Source organism: Argopecten irradians, chromosome 5, assembly GCF_041381155.1.
Source record: "Argopecten irradians isolate NY chromosome 5, Ai_NY, whole genome shotgun sequence".
NCBI classification, from domain to species: domain Eukaryota; kingdom Metazoa; phylum Mollusca; class Bivalvia; order Pectinida; family Pectinidae; genus Argopecten; species Argopecten irradians.
The window spans coordinates 49,674,348-49,696,001 of record NC_091138.1 but is presented as its reverse complement, the minus strand read 5'-3'; the positions used below and the strand labels follow the sequence as shown (position 1 = coordinate 49,696,001).

At 37.4% G+C, this 21,654-nt stretch overlaps 1 protein-coding gene across 1 annotated transcript in view; it reads left to right on the top strand.

Moving 5' to 3' along the window:
• LOC138324474 (protein FAM13A-like) overlaps window positions 1-19,599 on the top strand; it is a 223,752-nt gene extending 204,153 nt beyond the window's left edge. The window contains 4 exon segments of the mRNA XM_069269538.1: window positions 2,391-2,638; window positions 12,662-12,763; window positions 14,755-14,809; window positions 15,427-19,599. Of these exon segments, the coding sequence (XP_069125639.1) occupies window positions 2,391-2,638; window positions 12,662-12,763; window positions 14,755-14,809; window positions 15,427-15,495 (474 nt within the window). The 3' untranslated portion in view covers window positions 15,496-19,599.
• Window positions 19,600-21,654: the final 2,055 nt, after the last annotated feature.

The following is a 21,654-nucleotide window of genomic DNA, read 5'->3' as shown; positions in this document are numbered from 1 at the left end:
GCCCTCTAGCTTCATGGAGATTGCTAATGATACAAAAAAGCCTTTTAAACATTATCGATTAAACATGCTGGAATAAAAGAAACAATATGTTTATGTGCAAAGAAGTTAGGTATAGTATCCTTTCCAATTGATGTTGTCAGAGTAAATTGAAGATTGCTATAAAGGGATTTAAAGGATATGAAAAATACAAGGTACACATAATAACAAAATCTTAGAGGACAAATGACATTTTATTGCCATTTTTAGCTCACCTGGCCCAAAGGTCCTTCGTCCGTCCGTCCGTCCGTCCGTCGTCCTTCTGTCAACATTTCCTTTAAATCGCTACTAGTCCTAGAGTTCTGCATGGATTCTAACCAAATTTGGCCAGAAAGATCCTTGGGGGGAAAGGAAACAGAGTTTGTATAAATTTTGGCTTTGACTCCCCGGGGGCAAAGGGGCGGGGTCCAATAGGGGAAATAGAGGTAAATCCTATAAATCGCTACTAGTCCTAGAGTTCTGCATGGATTGAAACCAAATTTGCCCAGAAACATCCTTGGGGGAAGAGGAACAGAGTTTGTATAAATTTTGGCTCTTGGATCCCCCCGGGGGCAGGAGGGGCGGGGCCCAATAGGGGAAATAAAGGTAAATCCTATAAATCGCTACTGGTCCTAGAGTTCTGCATAATTTGAAACCAAATTTGCCCAGAAATATTCATGGGGGAAGAGGAACAGAGTTTGTATACATTTTGGCTCTAACACCCCATAGGCAGGAGGGGCGGGATGCAATAGGGGAAATAGAGGTTAATCATATAATTAAACCGCTACTAATCCTATAGTTATGCATTTATTGAAACCAAACTTGGCCTAAAACATCCTTAGGGGAAGGGGAACAAACTTCGTATAAATATTGTATAAATATTGGCTCCCACCCCCCACCCCTCCCTGGGGAGCATGAGGGGTGTGGCCCAATAGGGGAAATAGAGGTTAAACCTTTAAATCACTACCAGTGATAGATTTCTGCATAGAATGTAACCAAATTTGACCAGGAACATCCTTGGGGGAAAGGGAACAGAGTTTGTATAAATTTTGGCTCTGTCTTCTCGGGGCAGGAGGGGTGGTGCCCAATAGGGGAAGTAAATATTCAATTTTCCTTCAGGAAAGAACAATGAACCTGTAATCAGAATATTACTTGACATTACAAACCAGGTGAGCGATACAGGCACTCTGGGCCTCTTGTCTCAAAAGAAAGAGAGAAGGGAATATTTATAAATCACTGACTCACGGTCCAGTGATCTTCTGTAATGACCCTATTTTGTGATTTGCTACTAATATATGTGTTTATGAATAATGAAATAAATTGTCACCTTATGATAGAGTACTTGAATTTATAAAACGGCAGTTTTACCTGGAATTCATAGTTGTCCAGTGTGATTAACATGATGTGTATGATATGATGTTCACAGATATCAAATTCATTTATATATGGAATTGCAATGTTTTCAATTACATTATTGTATCGCATAACGAATGTTCTTTGTATTGAGTAGAAGGAAATAAAAAAAATTAGCTTTAAAAAGATGTATAAACAATTTTTTTACCATTGCAATTTGACAACAATTGATGGATATGCTATTGTGCATTGGCATTTATCATTTATGTAATCAATGCAAATCAAAATTCTTGATTCGTAACTTTTTTTAGGCTTAAGTCTCAGTTCTTTCAGTACTTTGATTATTTTCACTGACAACACAATTTGAACTAACTACTGATAGTAATCACAATTTTCCCTTAATTACCATATGAAAGTTTGTGAAGCATGACAGTACTTAATCCCTATGTATTATTGAAATTACATTGTGTTGCCTAAGGAAATGTTAAATGTATAATGAATGATGTACATGCAGTAAATTAGGATATAGAGTTAATTAAAATAGAGTAGGAATCAGAGATTTCAGCTTTTGACGACGACACGCATGTTGTCAAATTTTGGTGTGTTAATTTTGGCACTTTCATGCCAAATAAGCCAAAATATGACATGCACATCCAAAATATCCCAATTTACGGTATTCAAATAGGAAGCCTTCGTGTCCTGGTGGTCATCTTTACAGTGAAATTAAAGCCGGCCATACCAGTTAGGCAGAATGAAAAATATAACAATTTTCATCAAAGTTATAGTTATTAAATCAGCATCATTAGATTTCATATTTAAAAGGAAGGCTACAGAAACTGCCTATGGTCTTTTAATTTCATATATCATCAAATTTGTTGTGACCACATAGCCATTGTTTACTTGATAAATGATTCAATCTCATTATGTCACCACTAATTAAAAATCATGTTTCATTACGGATGAAAGAGAGTTAGATAGAAGCGGCCAAATCATAGTCAATTTTATCCTTATTTTCTTGTTAGATAAATCCCATTCTTGTGCCGACGGCTGATGTTGACGAGGAAGAGGCTGGTGGTGGACTAGAGACACTAGGTACCATGGACTTCGCAGTCACTCGAGATTTCTCCATTTTAAAGGATCCATTACGATCAACCAATAAAGCAAACGAGAAAAGGAATGGCCATTCCCCTAAAGTGAAAAGAAGGCTTGACCTCTCAGAGGAAGATATCATTTCTAAAAGTGCAGAATCAAACCTTCATGAAATGTCTGTGTAAGTAACACCTACTCTATACTGTGTAAGTGATCCTTGGTGTCAGTCCAACAATGTGTAAGTGATCCAACAATGTGTACGTGATCCAACAATGTGTAAGTGATCCAACAACAATGTGTAAGTGATCCAACAATGTGTAAGTGATCTTGGTGTCAGTCCAACAATGTGTAAGTGATCTAACAATGTGTAAGTGATCCTTAGTGTTAGTCCAACAATGTGTAAGTGATCTTGGTGTCATTCCAACAATGTGTAAGTGATCTTGGTGTCAGTCCAACAATGTGTAAGTGATCCAACAATGTGTAAGTGATCCTTGGTGTCAGTCTAACAATGTGTAAGTGATCCTTGGTGTCAGTCCAACAATGTGTAAGTGATCTTTGGTGTTGGACCAACAATGTGTAAGTGATCCTTGGTGTTAGTCCAACAATGTGTAAGTGATCCTTGGTGTCAGTCCAACAATGTGTAAGTGATCCTTGGTGTCAGTCTAACAATGTGTAAGTGATCCTTGGTGTCAGTCTATCAATGTGTAAGTGATCCTTGGTGTCAGTCCAACAATGTGTAAGTGATTCTTGGAGTCAGTCCAACAATGTGTAAGTGATCATTGGTGCCAGTCTAACAATGTGTAAGTGATCCTTGGTGTCAGTCCAACAATGTGTAAGTGTTTCTTGGTGTCAGTCCAACAATGTGTAAGTGATCCTTGGTGTTAGTCCAACAATGTGTAAGTGATCCGTGGAGTCAGTCCAACAATGTGTAAGTGATCCAAAACAATGTGTAAGTGATCCTTGGTGTCAGTCCAACAATGTGTAAGTGATCCAACAATGTGTAAGTGATCCTTGGTGTTAGTCCAACAATGTGTAAGTGATCTGTGGAGTCAGTCCAACAATGTGTAAGTGATCCAACAATGTGTAAGTGATCCTTGGTGACAGTCAGCCAATGTGTAAGTGATCAAACAATGTGTAAGTGATCCTTGGTGTCAGTCCAACAATGTGTAAGTGATCCTTGGTGTTAGTCCAACAATGTGTAAGTGATCCGTGGAGTCAGTCCAACAATGTGTAAGTGATCCAACAATGTGTAAGTGATCCTTGGTGACAGTCCAACAATGTGTAAGTTATCCTTGGTGTCAGTCCAACAATGTGTAAGTGATCCTTGGTTAGTCAGTCTAACAATGTGTAAGTGATCCTTGGTGTTAGTCCAACAATGTGTAAGTGATCCAAAAATGTGTAAGTGATCCTTGGTGACAGTCCAACAATGTGTAAGTGATCCTTGGTGTCAGTCCAACAATGTGTAAGTGATCCTTGGTGTCAGTCCAACAATGTGTAAGTGATCCTTGGTGTCAGTCCAACAATGTGTAAGTGAATCTTGGTGTCAGTCTAACAATGTGTAAGTGATCCTTGGTGTCAGTCTAACAATGTGTAAGTGATCCTTGGTGTCAGTCCAACAATGTGTAAGTGATCCTTGGTGTTGGACCAACAATGTGTAAGTGATCCTTGGTGTTAGTCCAACAATGTGTAAGTGATCCTTGGTGTCAGTCTAACAATGTGTAAGTGATCCTTGGTGTCAGTCTAACAATGTGTAAGTGATCCTTGGTGTCAGTCCAACAATGTGTAAGTGATCCTTGGAGTCAGTCTAACAATGTGTAAGTGATCCTTGGTGTTAGTCCAACAATGTGTAAGTGATCCAAAAATGTGTAAGTGATCCTTGGTGACAGTCCAACAATGTGTAAGTTATCCTTGGTGTCAGTCCAACAATGTGTAAGTGATCCTTGGTGTCAGTCCAACAATGTGTAAGTGATCCTTGGTGTCAGTCCAACAATGTGTAAGTGAATCTTTGTGTCAGTCTAACAATGTGTAAGTGATCCTTGGTGTTAGTCCAACAATGTGTAAGTGATCCTTGGTGTCAGTCCAACAATGTGTAAGTGATCCTTGGTGTCAGTCCAACAATGTGTAAGTGATCCTTGGTGTCAGTCCAACAATGTGTAAGTGATCCTTGGTGTAAAAGTGATCATTGATCCAAAAATGTGTAAGTGATCATTGGTGACAGTCCAACAATGTGTAAGTGATCCTTGGTGTCAGTCCAACAATGTGTAAGTTATCCTTGGTGTCAGTCCAACAATGTGTAAGTGATCCTTGGTGTCAGTCCAACAATGTGTAAGTGATCCTTGGTGTCAGTCCAACAATGTGTAAGTGAATCTTGGTGTCAGTCTAACAATGTGTAAGTGATCCTTGGTGTCAGTCTAACAATGTGTAAGTGATCCTTGGTGTCAGTCCAACAATGTGTAAGTGATCCTTGGTGTTGGACCAACAATGTGTAAGTGATCCTTGGTGTTAGTCCAACAATGTGTAAGTGATCCTTGGTGTCAGTCTAACAATGTGTAAGTGATCCTTGGTGTCCGTCCAACAATGTGTAAGTGATCCAAAAATGTGTAAGTGATCCTTGGTGTCAGTCCAACAATGTGTAAGTGATCCTTGGTGTCAGTCCAACAATGTGTAAGTGATCCTTGGTGTTAGTCCAACAATGTGTAAGTGATCCTTGGTGTTAGTCCAACAATGTGTAAGTGATCCTTGGTGTCAGTCCAACAATGTGTAAGTGATCCTTGGTGTCAGTCTAACAATGTGTAAGTGATCCTTGGTGTCAGTCCAACAATGTGTAAGTGATCCTTGGTGTGTAGTCCAACAATGTGTAAGTGATCCTTGGTGTCAGTCCAACAATGTGTAAGTGATCCTTGGTGTCAGTCCAACAATGTGTAAGTTATCCTTGGTGTCAGTCCAACAATGTGTGTAAGTGATCCTTGGTGTCAGTCCAACAATGTGTAAGTGATCCTTGGTGTCAGTCCAACAATGTGTAAGTGATCCTTGGTGTCAGTCTAACAATGTGTAAGTGATCCTTGGTGTCAGTCCAACAATGTGTAAGTGATCCTTGGTGTCAGTCTAACAATGTGTAAGTGATCCTTGGTGTCAGTCCAACAATGTGTAAGTGATCTTGTGTATCCAAAAATGTGTAAGTGATCCATTGTTCAGTCCAACAATGTGTAAGTTATCCTTGGTGTCAGTCCAACAATGTGTAAGTGATCCTTGGTGTCAGTCCAACAATGTGTAAGTGATCCTTGGTGTCAGTCCAACAATGTGTAAGTGAATCTTTGTGTCAGTCTAACAATGTGTAAGTGATCCTTGGTGTCAGTCTAACAATGTGTAAGTGATCCTTGGTGTCAGTCCAACAATGTGTAAGTGATCCTTGGTGTAGTCCAACAATGTGTAAGTGATCCTTGGTGTTAGTCCAACAATGTGTAAGTGATCCTTGGTGTCAGTCTAACAATGTGTAAGTGATCCTTGGTGTCAGTCCAACAATGTGTAAGTGATCCTTGGTGTCAGTCCAACAATGTGTAAGTGATCCTTGAGTCAGTCCAACAATGTGTAAGTGATCATTGGTGCCAGTCTAACAATGTGTAAGTGATCCTTGGTGTCAGTCCAACAATGTGTAAGTGATCCTTGGTGTCAGTCCAACAATGTGTAAGTGATCCTTGGTGTCAGTCCAACAATGTGTAAGTGATCCTTGGTGTCAGTCCAACAATGTGTAAGTGATCCTTGGTGTCAGTCCAACAATGTGTAAGTGATCCTTGGTGTCAGTCCAACAATGTGTAAGTGATCCTTGGTGTCAGTCTAACAATGTGTAAGTGATCCTTGGTGTTAGTCCAACAATGTGTAAGTGATCCAAAAATGTGTAAGTGATCCTTGGTGACAGTCCAACAATGTGTAAGTTATCCTTGGTGTCAGTCCAACAATGTGTAAGTGATCCTTGGTGTCAGTCCAACAATGTGTAAGTGATCCTTGGTGTCAGTCCAACAATGTGTAAGTGATCCTTGGTGTCAGTCCAACAATGTGTAAGTGATCCTTGGTGTCAGTCCAACAATGTGTAAGTGATCCTTGGTGCCAGTCAACAATGTGTAAGTGATCTTGGTGCAGTCCAACAATGTGTAATGTGATCCTTGGTGTCAGTCCAACAATGTGTAAGTGATCCTTGGTGTCAGTCTAACAATGTGTAAGTGATCCTTGGTGTCAGTCCAACAATGTGTAAGTGATCCTTGGTGTCAGTCCAACAATGTGTAAGTGATCCTTGGTGTTAGTCCAACAATGTGTAAGTGATCCTTGGTGTCAGTCCAACAATGTGTAAGTGATCCTTGGTGTCAGTCCAACAATGTGTAAGTGATCCTTGGTGTCAGTCTAACAATGTGTAAGTGATCCTTGGTGTCAGTCCAACAATGTGTAAGTGATCCTTGGTGTCAGTCCAACAATGTGTAAGTGATCCTTGGTGTCAGTCCAACAATGTGTAAGTGATCCTTGGTGTCAGTCCAACAATGTGTAAGTGATCCTTGGTGTCAGTCCAACAATGTGTAAGTGATCCTTGGTGTCAGTCCAACAATGTGTAAGTGATCCTTGGTGTCAGTCCAACAATGTGTGTAAGTGATCCTTGGTGTCAGTCCAACAATGTGTAAGTGATCCTTGGTGTCAGTCCAACAATGTGTAAGTGATCCTTGGTGTCAGTCCAACAATGTGTAAGTGATCCTTGGTGTCAGTCCAACAATGTGTAAGTGATCCTTGGTGTCAGTCCAACAATGTGTAAGTGATCCTTGGTGTCAGTCTAACAATGTGTAAGTGATCCTTGGTGTCAGTCTAACAATGTGTAAGTGATCCTTGGTGTCAGTCCAACAATGTGTAAGTGATCCTTGGTGTCAGTCCAACAATGTGTAAGTGATCCTTGGTGTCAGTCCAACAATGTGTAAGTGATCCTTGGTGTCAGTCCAACAATGTGTAAGTGTTTCTTGGTGTCAGTCCAACAATGTGTAAGTGATCCTTGTGTAGTCCTTGGTGTTAGTCAAACAATGTGTAAGTGATCAGTGGAGTCAGTCCAACAATGTGTAAGTGATCCAAAACAATGTGTAAGTGATCCTTGGTGACAGTCAAACAATGTGTAAGTGATCAAACAATGTGTAAGTGATCCTTGGTGTCAGTCCAACAATGTGTAAGTGATCCTTGGTGTCAGTCCAACAATGTGTAAGTGATCCTTGGTGTTAGTCCAACAATGTGTAAGTGATCCGTGGAGTCAGTCCAACAATGTGTAAGTGATCCAACAATGTGTAAGTGATCCTTGGTGACAGTCCAACAATGTGTAAGTTATCCTTGGTGTCAGTCCAACAATGTGTAAGTGATCCTTGGTGTCAGTCTAACAATGTGTAAGTGATCCTTGGTGTTAGTCCAACAATGTGTAAGTGATCCAAAAATGTGTAAGTGATCCTTGGTGACAGTCCAACAATGTGTAAGTTATCCTTGGTGTCAGTCCAACAATGTGTAAGTGATCCTTGGAGTCAGTCTAACAATGTGTAAGTGATCCTTGGTGTTAGTCCAACAATGTGTAAGTGATCCAAAAATGTGTAAGTGATCCTTGGTGTCAGTCCAACAATGTGTAAGTTATCCTTGGTGTCAGTCCAACAATGTGTAAGTGATCCTTGGTGTCAGTCCAACAATGTGTAAGTGATCCTTGGTGTCAGTCTAACAATGTGTAAGTGATCCTTGGTGTCAGTCCAACAATGTGTAAGTGATCCTTGGAGTCAGTCTAACAATGTGTAAGTGATCCTTGGTGTCAGTCCAACAATGTGTAAGTGATCCTTGGAGTCAGTCTAACAATGTGTAAGTGATCCTTGGTGTCAGTCTAACAATGTGTAAGTGATCCAACAATGTGTAAGTGATCCAACAATGTGTAAGTGATCCTTGGTGTCAGTCCAACAATGTGTAAGTGATCCTTGGTGTCAGTCCAACAATGTGTAAGTGATCCTTGGTGTCAGTCTAACAATGTGTAAGTGATCCTTGGTGTCAGTCCAACAATGTGTAAGTGATCCTTGGTGTCAGTCTAACAATGTGTAAGTGATCCTTGGTGTTAGTCCAACAATGTGTAAGTGATCCTTGGTGTCAGTCCAACAATGTGTAAGTGATCCTTGGTGTCAGTCCAACAATGTGTAAGTGATCCTTGGTGTCAGTCCAACAATGTGTAAGTGATCCTTGGTGTCAGTCCAACAATGTGTAAGTGATCCTTGGTGTTAGTCCAACAATGTGTAAGTGATCCTTGGTGTCAGTCCAACAATGTGTAAGTGATCCTTGGTGTTAGTCCAACAATGTGTAAGTGATCCTTGGTGTTAGTCCAACAATGTGTAAGTGATCCTTGGTGTCAGTCTAACAATGTGTAAGTGATCCTTGGTGTCAGTCTAACAATGTGTAAGTGATCCTTGGTGTCAGTCCAACAATGTGTAAGTGATCCTTGGTGTCAGTCCAACAATGTGTAAGTGATCCTTGGTGTTAGTCCAACAATGTGTAAGTGATCCTTGGTGTTAGTCCAACAATGTGTAAGTGATCCAACAATGTGTAAGTGATCCTTGGTGTCAGTCCAACAATGTGTAAGTGATCCTTGGTGTCAGTCCAACAATGTGTAAGTGATGCTTAGTGTCAGTCTAACAATGTGTAAGTGATCCTTGGTGTCAGTCCAACAAAGTGTAAGTGATCCAACAATGTGTAAGTGATCCTTGGTGTCAGTCCAACAATGTGTAAGTGATCCTTGGTGCCAGTCCAACAATGTGTAAGTGATTCTTGGTGTCAGTCTAACAATGTGTAAGTGATCCTTGGTGTCAGTCTAACAATGTGTAAGTGATCCTTTGTGTTAGTCCAACAATGTGTAAGTGATCTTGGTGTAAGTCCAACAATGTGTAAGTGATCCAACAATGTGTAAGTGATCTTGGTGTAAGTCCAACAATGTGTAAGTGATCCAACAATGTGTAAGTGATCCTTGGTGTCAGTCCAACAATGTGTAAGTGATCCAACAATGTGTAAGTGATCCTTGGTGTCAGTCCAACAATGTGTAAGTGATCCTTGGTGTTAGTCCAACAATAACCAAACTTTATATAAGCCCTGGCCACCCTTAATAAACTTAGCTGTTGATGTCGAGCCCAATCAACCAACCAGTCCTTTCTAATGTATCACTAGTGTTTGGATTAGACCAATATTACTTTCCATATGTTTATATAAAAAACATTTAATATCAGCTTTTAACTTTGATGTAATTTGATACCATTCTAGCTGTGACATTTCTAACTAAGTATGTATATGTACTTACTTGTATGTATTAAAGCAGATCATCCTTTTTTAGGTCATCTGACCGAAGGTCAGGATGACCTATTGTCATTGTGTTTTGTCCGTCGTCGTGCGTGTCCGCCGTGCGTCATGCGTAAGACTATTTATACAAAAGCCTACTCCTCCTTACCCTTGAGCGGATTACATCCATATTTGGTGTGAAACATCATTGGGGGAGGACAATCATATTTTATATAAATGAGCCTGGTCCGACCCCTAGGGGCTGAGGGGTGGGGCCCCAAAAGGGGAAATTTTCTTAATTTAGGATTTAAAATCCTACTCCTCTTTCATCCTTGGATGGATTTCATCCATATTTGGTGTGAAACATCATTGGGGAAGGACAATCATATTTTATATAAATGAGCCTGGTCCGACCCCTAGGGGCTGAGGGGTGGGGCCCCAAAAGGGGAAATTTTCTTAATTTAGGATTTAAAATCCTACTCCTCTTTCATCCTTTAATGGATTTCATCTATATTTGGTGTAAAATATCATTGGGGAAGGACAATCATATTTTATATAAATGAGCCTGGTCCGACCCCTAGGGGCTGAGGGGTGGGGCCCCAAATGGGGAAATTTTCTTAATTTTAGCTTTAAAGTGTACACGGAATGGAAAATAATATTTAGATATGTTATTCTGTTAGATCTCCTGACAAGAATGTTGAAAACCGCATCAAAATCGGCCACTTCAGTACCGAGATACCGCCCTCCGAAGTGTTCGATTTTTACCTGTATATCAACTGCTAATCAGGGAATCGGCCGCTCACGCTGATTTGGGGATTAACCGGATGTGACGTCACGAGGACAACGGCAGTGAGGTGTTTGGTAGTGGGGTTATAGCACAAAGGTGGACATATATGTATTCCTAAAATGGGGTTACGAGAATTTTACATATATACATACAGTATACAGTTATGGTGACGACTTCATTATATATAAAATAGGAAATATTGCAACTGAAATCATGCTAAATACATAAGTAGATTAGCGGAAACATGTATAAGTTATTTATGTTTCTGGTAAAAGCCAGGTGTACCTTGTGTAAAAACTTTTAAGTAGAGATCTTATCTCTGTTTTAACAGCTTACTAAATTATCAAACCTGGGGAATATTCAATTTTCATAATGTCATATAAAAAGAGTCGAATTCGAAAAATGATGGTCATATAATAATCCATTTGAATATGTGTCTGTATAAATAAAAATTCACTAGGCCTATGGATTTCAAGAATCAGCATAACGAAAAGAAAATGTATTAAATGTATTTTATAGTTCAATACACGTAGATATCATAGACATAAATTGGGAGGGAGTAAATAAAAAAAATTAACCACTTGAGAAATTGAATTTAAAATACATAATTCACTTATAGCTGTAACGAGTCTATCTTCCTTTTAATGCTACATGTACATGTACACGTATGAGAACATGTGTTATTTTAACAATATTCAAAAGTACATTTATTGGCCATATAGATTATCATTATTAGAATTATATAATGATCGATATTGACCAAATTCACAAAGAATTGGATATCCAAAATCTAGCAACTACCAGAAAATATTTGCATTGTTCTTTCTCGACATGCCATTTGTAAATAATTTTGTAGTTTCTGTTAAAAAAATACATATACATATAACTAGAAACATATACACGAGACAAATGTATACATTGGTCATTCTGAAATATTTAAGCAATAAACTGTTACCAGATTGGACATACAGTTGATATGAAGCCCATCCGGAAGGAAGATAAATAGAATGGCGCCCGTTAGGGCGCCATGAATATTTATCTTTCGGACGGATGGGCTTCATATCAACTGTATGTCCAATCTGGTAACAGTTTATTACTTATATTTCCATTACGATTATTAAATTCAACACTTTACATGTGTATCCTTTGAATTTTCCCGCTTGAGCTAGTGTTGACGTCACCAAGTTTAATAAACGGAACAGCCATATCATCAGCTTCTGAATATAGTTCAACACAAAACGGTTTGAACAAGCGAACAAATGAAAATTATGCGATTATATTTTTAAATACATGCTTTTTTGTAAACATAATAATACTATTAGATTTCATAGACCACACAACTTTAAAACCACTTTTTAAATTATTTGACCGTTATGTATAGGTGTAAGTATATATTGTATACACTGTCCGTGACGCGGCGGAAACGTTAAATATTCATACGCTAGACCAGATTGGAGTTCATAGCGTGATATTGCCCATTTGGTATAACATAGATCAAACGGGAAACTGAAAGTAGAATGGAAATATACAATTATGTATACATCTAGTAATTTATACACTTGTTATATGTTATGTTCGAACGGTATATTTTACTGTAAACCAAGGATTTATAAGTGTAAACAAATATGACATTATACAACAATTAAATGATGGTCCATCGCTAACTTACCTGTGATCTTACTTTTGACACCTGACGTGAGCTAATCAACGAAGCGTGACAGGTCACTAAACACCTTTCTCACGTAATCTGGTTATTAGAAAGGACCGAGCTAAGACCCTTGGGGATAGTACGGCGGATGTCCAAAATGGAAGCTTTGCTGAAATTTGGCTTTAAAATCTAACTCCTCGTTATATTAATCCATGAATGGGTTACAACCATATATGGATGAAGGGCTACCAAGTTTGTTCAACAAATGACATTTACCTATTTCATATTCAACTAAGGAGTTCCTCGTATTGTTTATATTAATCTTTAACCAATACTTTATACTGTGACTTTGTTGTTTTGTGCAATGAGTCAGATGACCGTTAAGGCCCATGGGCCTCTTGTAATTTGATAAACACATGTCAGTGTCCATACTTGCATTTTATGTATTTATTTTGCAGCCCAGAACTTCAAGATGAATTGATTCGATCGCGAGGGGAGAAAAAACGTTTAAGAAGATTACTCAGGAATTTTGAAGAGGAATTTTTAAAGAAAAATGACAGGTATATCAAATAATTGCAATATTTTAAAATTATTATGACATATTTTTTTGGGTTTTTTTTTTGCATCAGTAGTTATGACAGGGCTCGTCATCTTTTATCTCCTCAATTTGTTTTTTATGCACAGGATGTAGTAGATAAAATCTAACAGTTATCTCCCCTGTGATGATAAGATCTAATTTTGTATTGCTTTTCCAACAGGTGGCGTTGTTATCAGTATTTACGTTAAAGCCCACTTTTGATATTTGATTAACTACAACTCTGTTAAGCTACTCCTTGCTTCAGTCAAAACACATGGGCAAAGATTGAGAAAAATATTTAAACCGATTCTGGTATTTTGGGATTAAAAAACAGTGGATATGGAGAATTTGAGTAAAATCCATTCCAATTGTTCTGAAATTCCAATCAAGATCCATAAGAAAACACTTTAGACAAAGATTAATAATATTTTACCGGATTCTCTTACTTTGTGGTGAAAAATTAGAATTTTGGTGTAATTTGAGAATTTGTGTTAATGTCGACTTTTTGAAAAAAGTTTAATAAATCAGATCGGACTGAGAGTTGGTCAAGTTCTTATTTTACTGTTATTATATCATAGTATCAATGTTACAGAAACATACTTGTCCTGGGTTTTTTTGTAAATGATGAACTTAAGCATATACAAAGCAGGATTGGTGACATAATTGAGTGAGGCAATTGATAATAAGTTATTCGTGAATCAACATAATTGAGGGAGACAATTGATAATAAGTTATTCGTGAATCAAATCGGACTATATGTTTTGGTCTTCACTTTTTTGGAATAAAAAGTCATTTGAAGTTTTTTAAAGGTTTATAGGTCATAAATAATTATCCTTTACTTGTCCAGTAATTATATATCGTGGAAGTCTAGGAGTCAAACATTGATCAGTCGATTACAACTTGTGATGTCATTAACTAGTGTTGATCCTTGATTGGTCCAATACAACTTGTGATGTCATTAACTAGTGTTGATCCTTGATCAGTCCAATACAACTTGATCAGTCCAATACAACTTGTGATGTCATTAACTAGTGTTGATCCTTGATCAGTCCAATACAACTTGTGATGTCATTAACTAGTGTTGATCCTTGATCAGTCCAATACAACTTGTGATGTCATTAACTAGTGTTGATCCTTGATCAGTCCAATACAACTTGTGATGTCATTAACTAGTGTTGATCCTTGATCAGTCCAATACAACTTGTGATGTCATTAACTAGTGTTGATCCTTGATCAGTCCAATACAACTTGTGATGTCATTAACTAGTGTTGATCCTTGATCAGTCCAATACAACTTGTGATGTCATTAACTAGTGTTGATCCTGATCATTGATCAGTCCAATACAACTTGTGATGTCATTAACTAGTGTTGATCCTTGATCAGTCCAATACAACTTGTGATGTCATTAACTAGTGTTGATCCTTGATCAGTCCAATACAACTTGTGATGTCATTAACTAGTGTTGATCCATGATCAGTCCAATACAACTTGTGATGTCATTAACTAATGTTGATCATTGCACTCGTTTACTATCTCTGAAACATCCAGAATTACTTTATCATTTTTCCTTTTTATATAAGCTCATCAGATGATCCTGAGAAGGTGGGCTATTCAAATTGCTTTTGTTGATTGTCTGTGGTCTGTCCTTCTGTCTGTTAAAAACTCTTGTTACCACTACTACTCAGAAAGTACTGAAGGGACCTGCTTTCCTAGGGCCCTAGTTGTGCTTCATATTGCATTTTTGGTCAACAAGATGGCCAACATGCAGTCATCTTGGATTTTGATATCTGAAGTTTGAAAAGCAGAGAAAAGGTCCCTCTTTCCATTGTCAGACGTTAATCATTCTTTGGTAGGCGCCCCTCTGGATTTCTTGTGTATTTGAAAAACCCTCTGGATTTCTTGTGTATTTGTAATCCCGTCTTGTTAATTGTAATACTGGACTAATAGGGAAACAAATATTTTATGTTTGACAGGAAAGTCCAGAGAGAGGACAGAATCCCATTGCAATCTGAATACCAAGGTTACAAGGTAAGTTTACTAGGCAAAATAGGAAATCTGCCAGAATCTCCTGCAATATATTTATCACATGATAACTGGCCAGCCATGTCATAAGTACTGTAAGACACACATGTGTAATTAAACTATTTTGACGTCAAACGAAGTTTTAACATTATGATCTAGATATGACGTCACCTGATGGTCTCAGTCGACGGAAACATCATATCTGAGCCAGATTTCAACTGTTTATATAGAGACAAAATTAAAAGTTTTAGTTATATTTTTATTAATTAAGTTATGTGATAAATAGAGACTGCAGAACCAAATAATTTTCCATAGACGCCCTGAATACCCAATCAGTAGGCTCCGAAACATTTACATCTCTATGAAATCTTGTGCCCCTAAAGGATCTTTCACTCATTACTATAGAATATGTAATTCTTTATCAAACTTGTTGAATAATTTGATATGCCACTGGCTTAAGGGCTTGTGGCATATCAAATTATTGATCTTATTTGATAAATTTCATATTAATTAGCCACTCATGAAAGATCCTCTATTTATGATACTAGATTTACATCAGAAAGTTTTCAAATAGAAATGTGTAATGCCATTTATGATAAAGCCATCTTTATGATCTATTTCAGCAAACCAAGGCAAGATTAAAATTACTAGAAGCATTGATATCCAAATACCAACAGTCATCGGATTCCTAGCGAAGGGGAGGCCTCCCCTGATTATGTGATAAACATTTAACGCTGTCATTTCCCATCACCTGGTGCCAGTCTGGATGAAGTTCTTGTGGATACAGATATCATTTTCTCCAAACGCATACAAACAGACAAAGCCATTTCGTCTGGGCTCCTATCAACCATGACTGCTTTTGTGAATATACCAGTTGTGGTTTTTTTGCTGTTGTTTGAAAGCGTAGACATAAAATTCAACAATGTACATAATGCTTTATTTTACATAAATATTTGAATTGTATGGAGATAAAGGATTGTAATACAGTTGTGTTGCATTGTGTAACTACACATATATAAGTGTATGTATGCTATAGCTAGATTTTCATGATGACATTTTAATGTTAAACTTTTTTGTGTAAGGTTGATAAACGAGGAAATGTTGTGAGAGAACAAGCTTACATGGCTGTGATCCGACGCTTTAAAGAATTATTCTGTAATATCTATTTTAACATCATGATTGTAATGCGGCTATCACCCAGAATTTCAGTTTAAAGTCGCGTGTGAAAAAAGAGTGGTAACAGTGATGTTTTGGTTGAATTACAGAATACTTCCTTAAAGCTATATTTAGTAGGCAGCAGAAAGAGGAAGCCAAGGGGATTGTCTGTGTAAGAGACAATATAACAATTACCTATTGTCGAGCCTCTTATCATTAACAGTTCTACATCACTAGTCACACACCATTTAGTTCCTTTTCACTTTTCTTATTAGATAGACTCTCACTGCGATCTGTATATATATATATATATATATATGTCTATATGTATATACATATGTGTGTGTGTGTGTGTGTGTGTGTGTATGTGTGTGCATTTTATGCAATAGAGCATATGATAAGTTCTTTATTTAATGTAATCTCCCTTTAACATATTGTATGAGAGAGCTAGATACACACACATAAATGTTTGTTTTCATTAGTTTATCATCCCATTAACAGCCAGGGTGATTGTAAGGATGTGCCAGGTTTGTTAGTGGAGGAAAGCCGGAGTACCCGTAAAAAAAAACACCAGCATTCAGTACCTGGCAACTGCCCCACATGCGATTACATTGGATTCGAACTTGCATCCCAAAGGTGGAGGGCTTGTGTTAATATGTCGGGACATCTTAACCACTCAGCCAACGCGGCCATACACATAAATGGCCGTTCAGGTTCTCATTTTAGGTATATGTAACATGGTGAGATAAAACTATGCCATTTATTCAACTTTTATATTTTTTCACTTGCAAATTAGGAACACTTAAATTTAGATAGATGATTCAACTAAACTTACCATTTAGCAGGTAAAGTTTTTGTAATTTTAACTTAAAACGAAAAAAATATTAAATTAGATATTAGCAGTTTTATATTTTTGCAATTTCGCTGTCAGGATGTATATGAATCAATTATTGATCAAAGTAACGCAGATCAAATTTTAGCAATCTTAGTATATATGTATATATAATGTCCCACAGATATATGATGACCGGCCATCCTAGTATAATGTCCTACAGATATATGATGACCGGCCATCCTAGTATAATGTCCCACAGATATATGATGACTGGCCATCCTAGTATAATGTCCCACAGATATATGATGACCGGCCATCCTAGTATAATGTCCCACAGATATATGATGACGAGCCATCCTAGTATAATGTCCCACAGATATATGATGACCGGCCATCCTAGTATAATGTCCCACAGATATATGATGACCGGCCATCCTAGTATAATGTCCCACAGATATATGATGACCGGCCATCCTAGTATAATGTCCCACAGATATATGATGACCGGCTGTACGGTACATCAGAGTGGAATATACCCTGGTAGATAGAACATACTTCAGATTTCAATTAGTTATCAATCAAATATTGGGTGTTTAATCTGAATCAATGTTTTTCTGGTGCAGACGGTGTACAACAGGATTATAGTAGGGGAACCTGTAGGACAAACTAAGTACACATAAGCAGGCATACTGAATGATCTGAAATCATTTAGTGTTTGTACTAAGCTCCAGTTTCTAACTAAACTATGCAGATTTGATAAAAGTTTCTGTCATATTGTAAATTGTTTTTGGCCAGGATGATTAGAATTTTAATGATCATTGTGTCAGAGTTACCTCCCTTGTCTCACTCTAGGCAATAGCTTGCCAAACTATATGAGCTGAAAATGTTAGTAAAAGTCCATCCATAACACAGGGACCTGGTACGAAAATTTTTAACCAATAGTATACATATATATATTATAGTATCAAGGGTATGAACTCGACGGTCGAGAAAAACCCTAATTATGTTAATAAATGGGTTCTATACAACATTGACGGATATCTTACCTTAAAGAGAAATAATTTATCTTTCCATTGAGTGCTTGATGAACAAAATTGGTCAAGTATTGACGAAGTTATGGCTTGATGAATCGGGAAATTTACGAAAAATATGCTAGGTAGACATTTCCCTGTCCGGTCGAAATGTCGGATCGGCTCTAATGGACACCTCAAAAACCAAGCCAAAATCACAAAATCTACGCTTGCGGTGGTAAACAGTACCCATAACTGTGTTCATCCACAATCTCCTTTGGAGGTGTCATGACCCGTACTTTGTAGAAACTCCATTTAAACATCGTGTAGCTCACTTGCTTTAACCATCACCTCCATGTTCATTTGTTCTTCGGAACGCTTCTCGAGTTTACCCAGAAGCACAACATTACATAATTTGCATAATTTAGTCACAATATATAAAGACGAGAAGCATTCCGAGAGAAAAATGAACATGGTGGTGACGGTTAAAGTAAGTGAGCTACACGATGTTTAAATGGAGTTTCTACAAAGTACGGGTCATGACACCTCCAAAGGAGATGGTGGATGAACACAGTTATGGGTACTGTTTACCACCACAAGTGTATAGATTTTGTGATTTTGGCTTGGTTTTTGAGGTACCCATTAGAGCCGAGACGACATTTCGACCGGACAGGGAAATGTCTACCTAGCATATTTTTCGTAAATTTCCCGATTCATCAAGCCACAACTTCGTCAATACTTGGCCAATTTTGTTCATCAAGCACTCAATGGAAAGATAAATTATTTCTCTTTAAGGTAAGATATCCTTCAATGTTGTATATAACCCATTTATTAGCTCACCTGGTCCGAAGGACCGAGGTGAACTTATGAGATACCCCGGCGTCCGGCGTCCGTCAACAATCGACTTCTTCTCCATAACCGCTGGTCGTATTTCAACAAAATTTGACTGGTAGCATCCTTATGGGCTACTAACTGAAAATTGTACAAATGATGGGGCTGATCCCCCGGGGGCCTGAGGGGCGGGGCCAAAAGGGGTCAATTTGGCTATTTGCATATAAACGACTTCTTCTCTGAAACTAAGCATGGTATAGCACCCATAATACAATGGTAGCATCCTTATAGTGTGGGGATTCAAAATTGTGCAAATGATAGGGCTGACCCCCGGGGGGGCCTGAGGGGCGGGGTCAAAAGGGGTAAATTTGGCTATTTCCATATAAATGACTTCTTCTCTGCAAATAAGCATGGTATAGCACCCATAATGCAATGGAAGCATCTTTATAGGGTGGGGATTCCAAATTGTGCAAATGATAGGGCTGACCCCCGGGGGCCTGAGGGGCGGGGTCAAAAGTGGTCAATATCCATATAAATGACTTTTTCTCTGCAACTTAACATGGGATTACGCTCATAATGCAATGGTTACATCCTTATAGGATTTGGATTCAAAATTTTGTAAATGATGGGGCTGACCCCCCGGGGGCCTGAAGGGTGGGATCAATTTGGCTATTTTGATATAAACGACTTCTTCTCTGCAACTAAGAATGGAAGAGCACTTATAATGCAATGGTAGCATCCTTATAGGGTTTGGATTTGAAATTGTACAAATGATAGGGATGACCCCCGGGGCCTTTATATATATATATATAGACTGCAATAGATGCGAGGTCAAAAAGGTCAATTAGGCTACTACTTTCATATAAATTACTTTGTCTCTGAACCTATGTATTGGATAGCATATTTGTATGGTATCAATAGCATCATTGTATGGTTGTGATTCAAAATTAAACTTTGGGAGTCAATTTTGCTTATTTTTCCAATTGTCAGAGTCTTGTGATAATTACTAACAAAAAAACCAGGTGAGCGATACAGGCCCTCTTGGCCTCTTGTTAAAATAATCACTGTTTTAAAAAAATAGGTCCGTTTTTCTTGACCGCTGAGTTCATACCCTTGATACTATAATATATATATATGTATACTATTGGTTAAAAATGTTCGTGCCAGGTCCCTGTGATCCATAAATACAGTAAAACCCAGGGACCAAAAATCACGTTGTTACATAGTTTGTTATTATACTTCGATATATAACAGTTAGACATCTTAAAGGAAACTTGATGAGGAATCGCTATTATACTTCAATATATAGACATCTTAAAGGAAACTTGATGAGGAATCGCTATTATACTTCAATATATAGACATCTTATAGGAAACTTGATGAGGAATCGCTATTATACTTCAATATATAGACATCTTATAGGAAACTTGATGAGGAATCGCTATTATACTTCAATATATAGACATCTTATAGGAAACTTGATGAGGAATCGCTATTATACTTCAATATATAGACATCTTATAGGAACCTTGATGAGGAATCGCTATTATACTTCAATATATAGACATCTTAAAGGAAACTTGATGAGGAATCGCTATTATACTTCAATATATAGACATCTTAAAGGAAACTTGATGAGGAATCGCTATTATACTTCAATATATAGACATCTTAAAGGAAACTTGATGAGGAATCGCTATTATACTTCAATATATAGACATCTTATAGGAAACTTGATGAGGAATCGCTATTATACTTCAATATATAGACATCTTATAGGAAACTTGATGAGGAATCGCTATTATACTTCAATATATAGACATCTTAAAGGAAACTTGATGAGGAATCGCTATTATACTTCAATATATAGACATCTTATAGGAAACTTGATGAGGAATCGCTATTATACTTCAATATATAGACATCTTATAGGAAACTTGATGAGGAATCGCTATTATACTTCAATATATAGACATCTTATAGGAAACTTGATGAGGAATCGCTATTATACTTCAATATATAGACATCTTATAGGAAACTTGATGAGGAATCGCTATTATACTTCAATATATAGACATCTTATAGGAAACTTGATGAGGAATCGCTATTATACTTCAATATATAGACATCTTAAAGGAAACTTGATGAGGAATCGCTATTATACTTCAATATATAGACATCTTAAAGGAAACTTGATGAGGAATCGCTATTATTTATACTTCAATATATAGACATCTTATAGGAAACTTGATGAGGAATCGCTATTATACTTCAATATATAGACATCTTATAGGAAACTTGATGAGGAATCGCTATTATACTTCAATATATAGACATCTTATAGGAAACTTGATGAGGAATCGCTATTATACTTCAATATATAGACATCTTAAAGGAAACTTGATGAGGAATCGCTATTATACTTCAATATATAGACATCTTATAGGAAACTTGATGAGGAATCGCTATTATACTTCAATATATAGACATCTTATAGGAACCTTGACAAGGAATGATAATTACATTATAACCATGAATTTACTGTAAACGTGTTTGTCATAAACATGTGTTACTGTATATTTCATCGACTATCGGTGAGCATAAAGTTTTGTGAGACTGCCGGGGCTTAGAGGCTTAGAATGGTTGTTTCCTTGATTTAGGTGTACGGGTATAACATTTATTTCTTGATCTCATTGGTCTATGTTCATCTATGTAGGCACTAGGAAATCATGTTACCATTATTTTTTTGGTCTACGAAATCCACAAGCTACATATTCCATAGTTAATGTAAGTGAAGCGTCTTTAGATTTTAACAAAAGTCAATACAGCATATCAAAGCTTTCTTGTATATGGCTTCTGAAACAAACTTTGTCCAATACTAATTGTGATTCCTTGATCTCTAAGTTCATGTTGGTCACTTCTTCAGGGAAATTAGCGAGACAAACTTCAGGCTTAACTAGATCCTGCTCAGTCCTATATACTTCTCTACTCATGCAGCTGTCTCTCCCGTGAACAGTAAT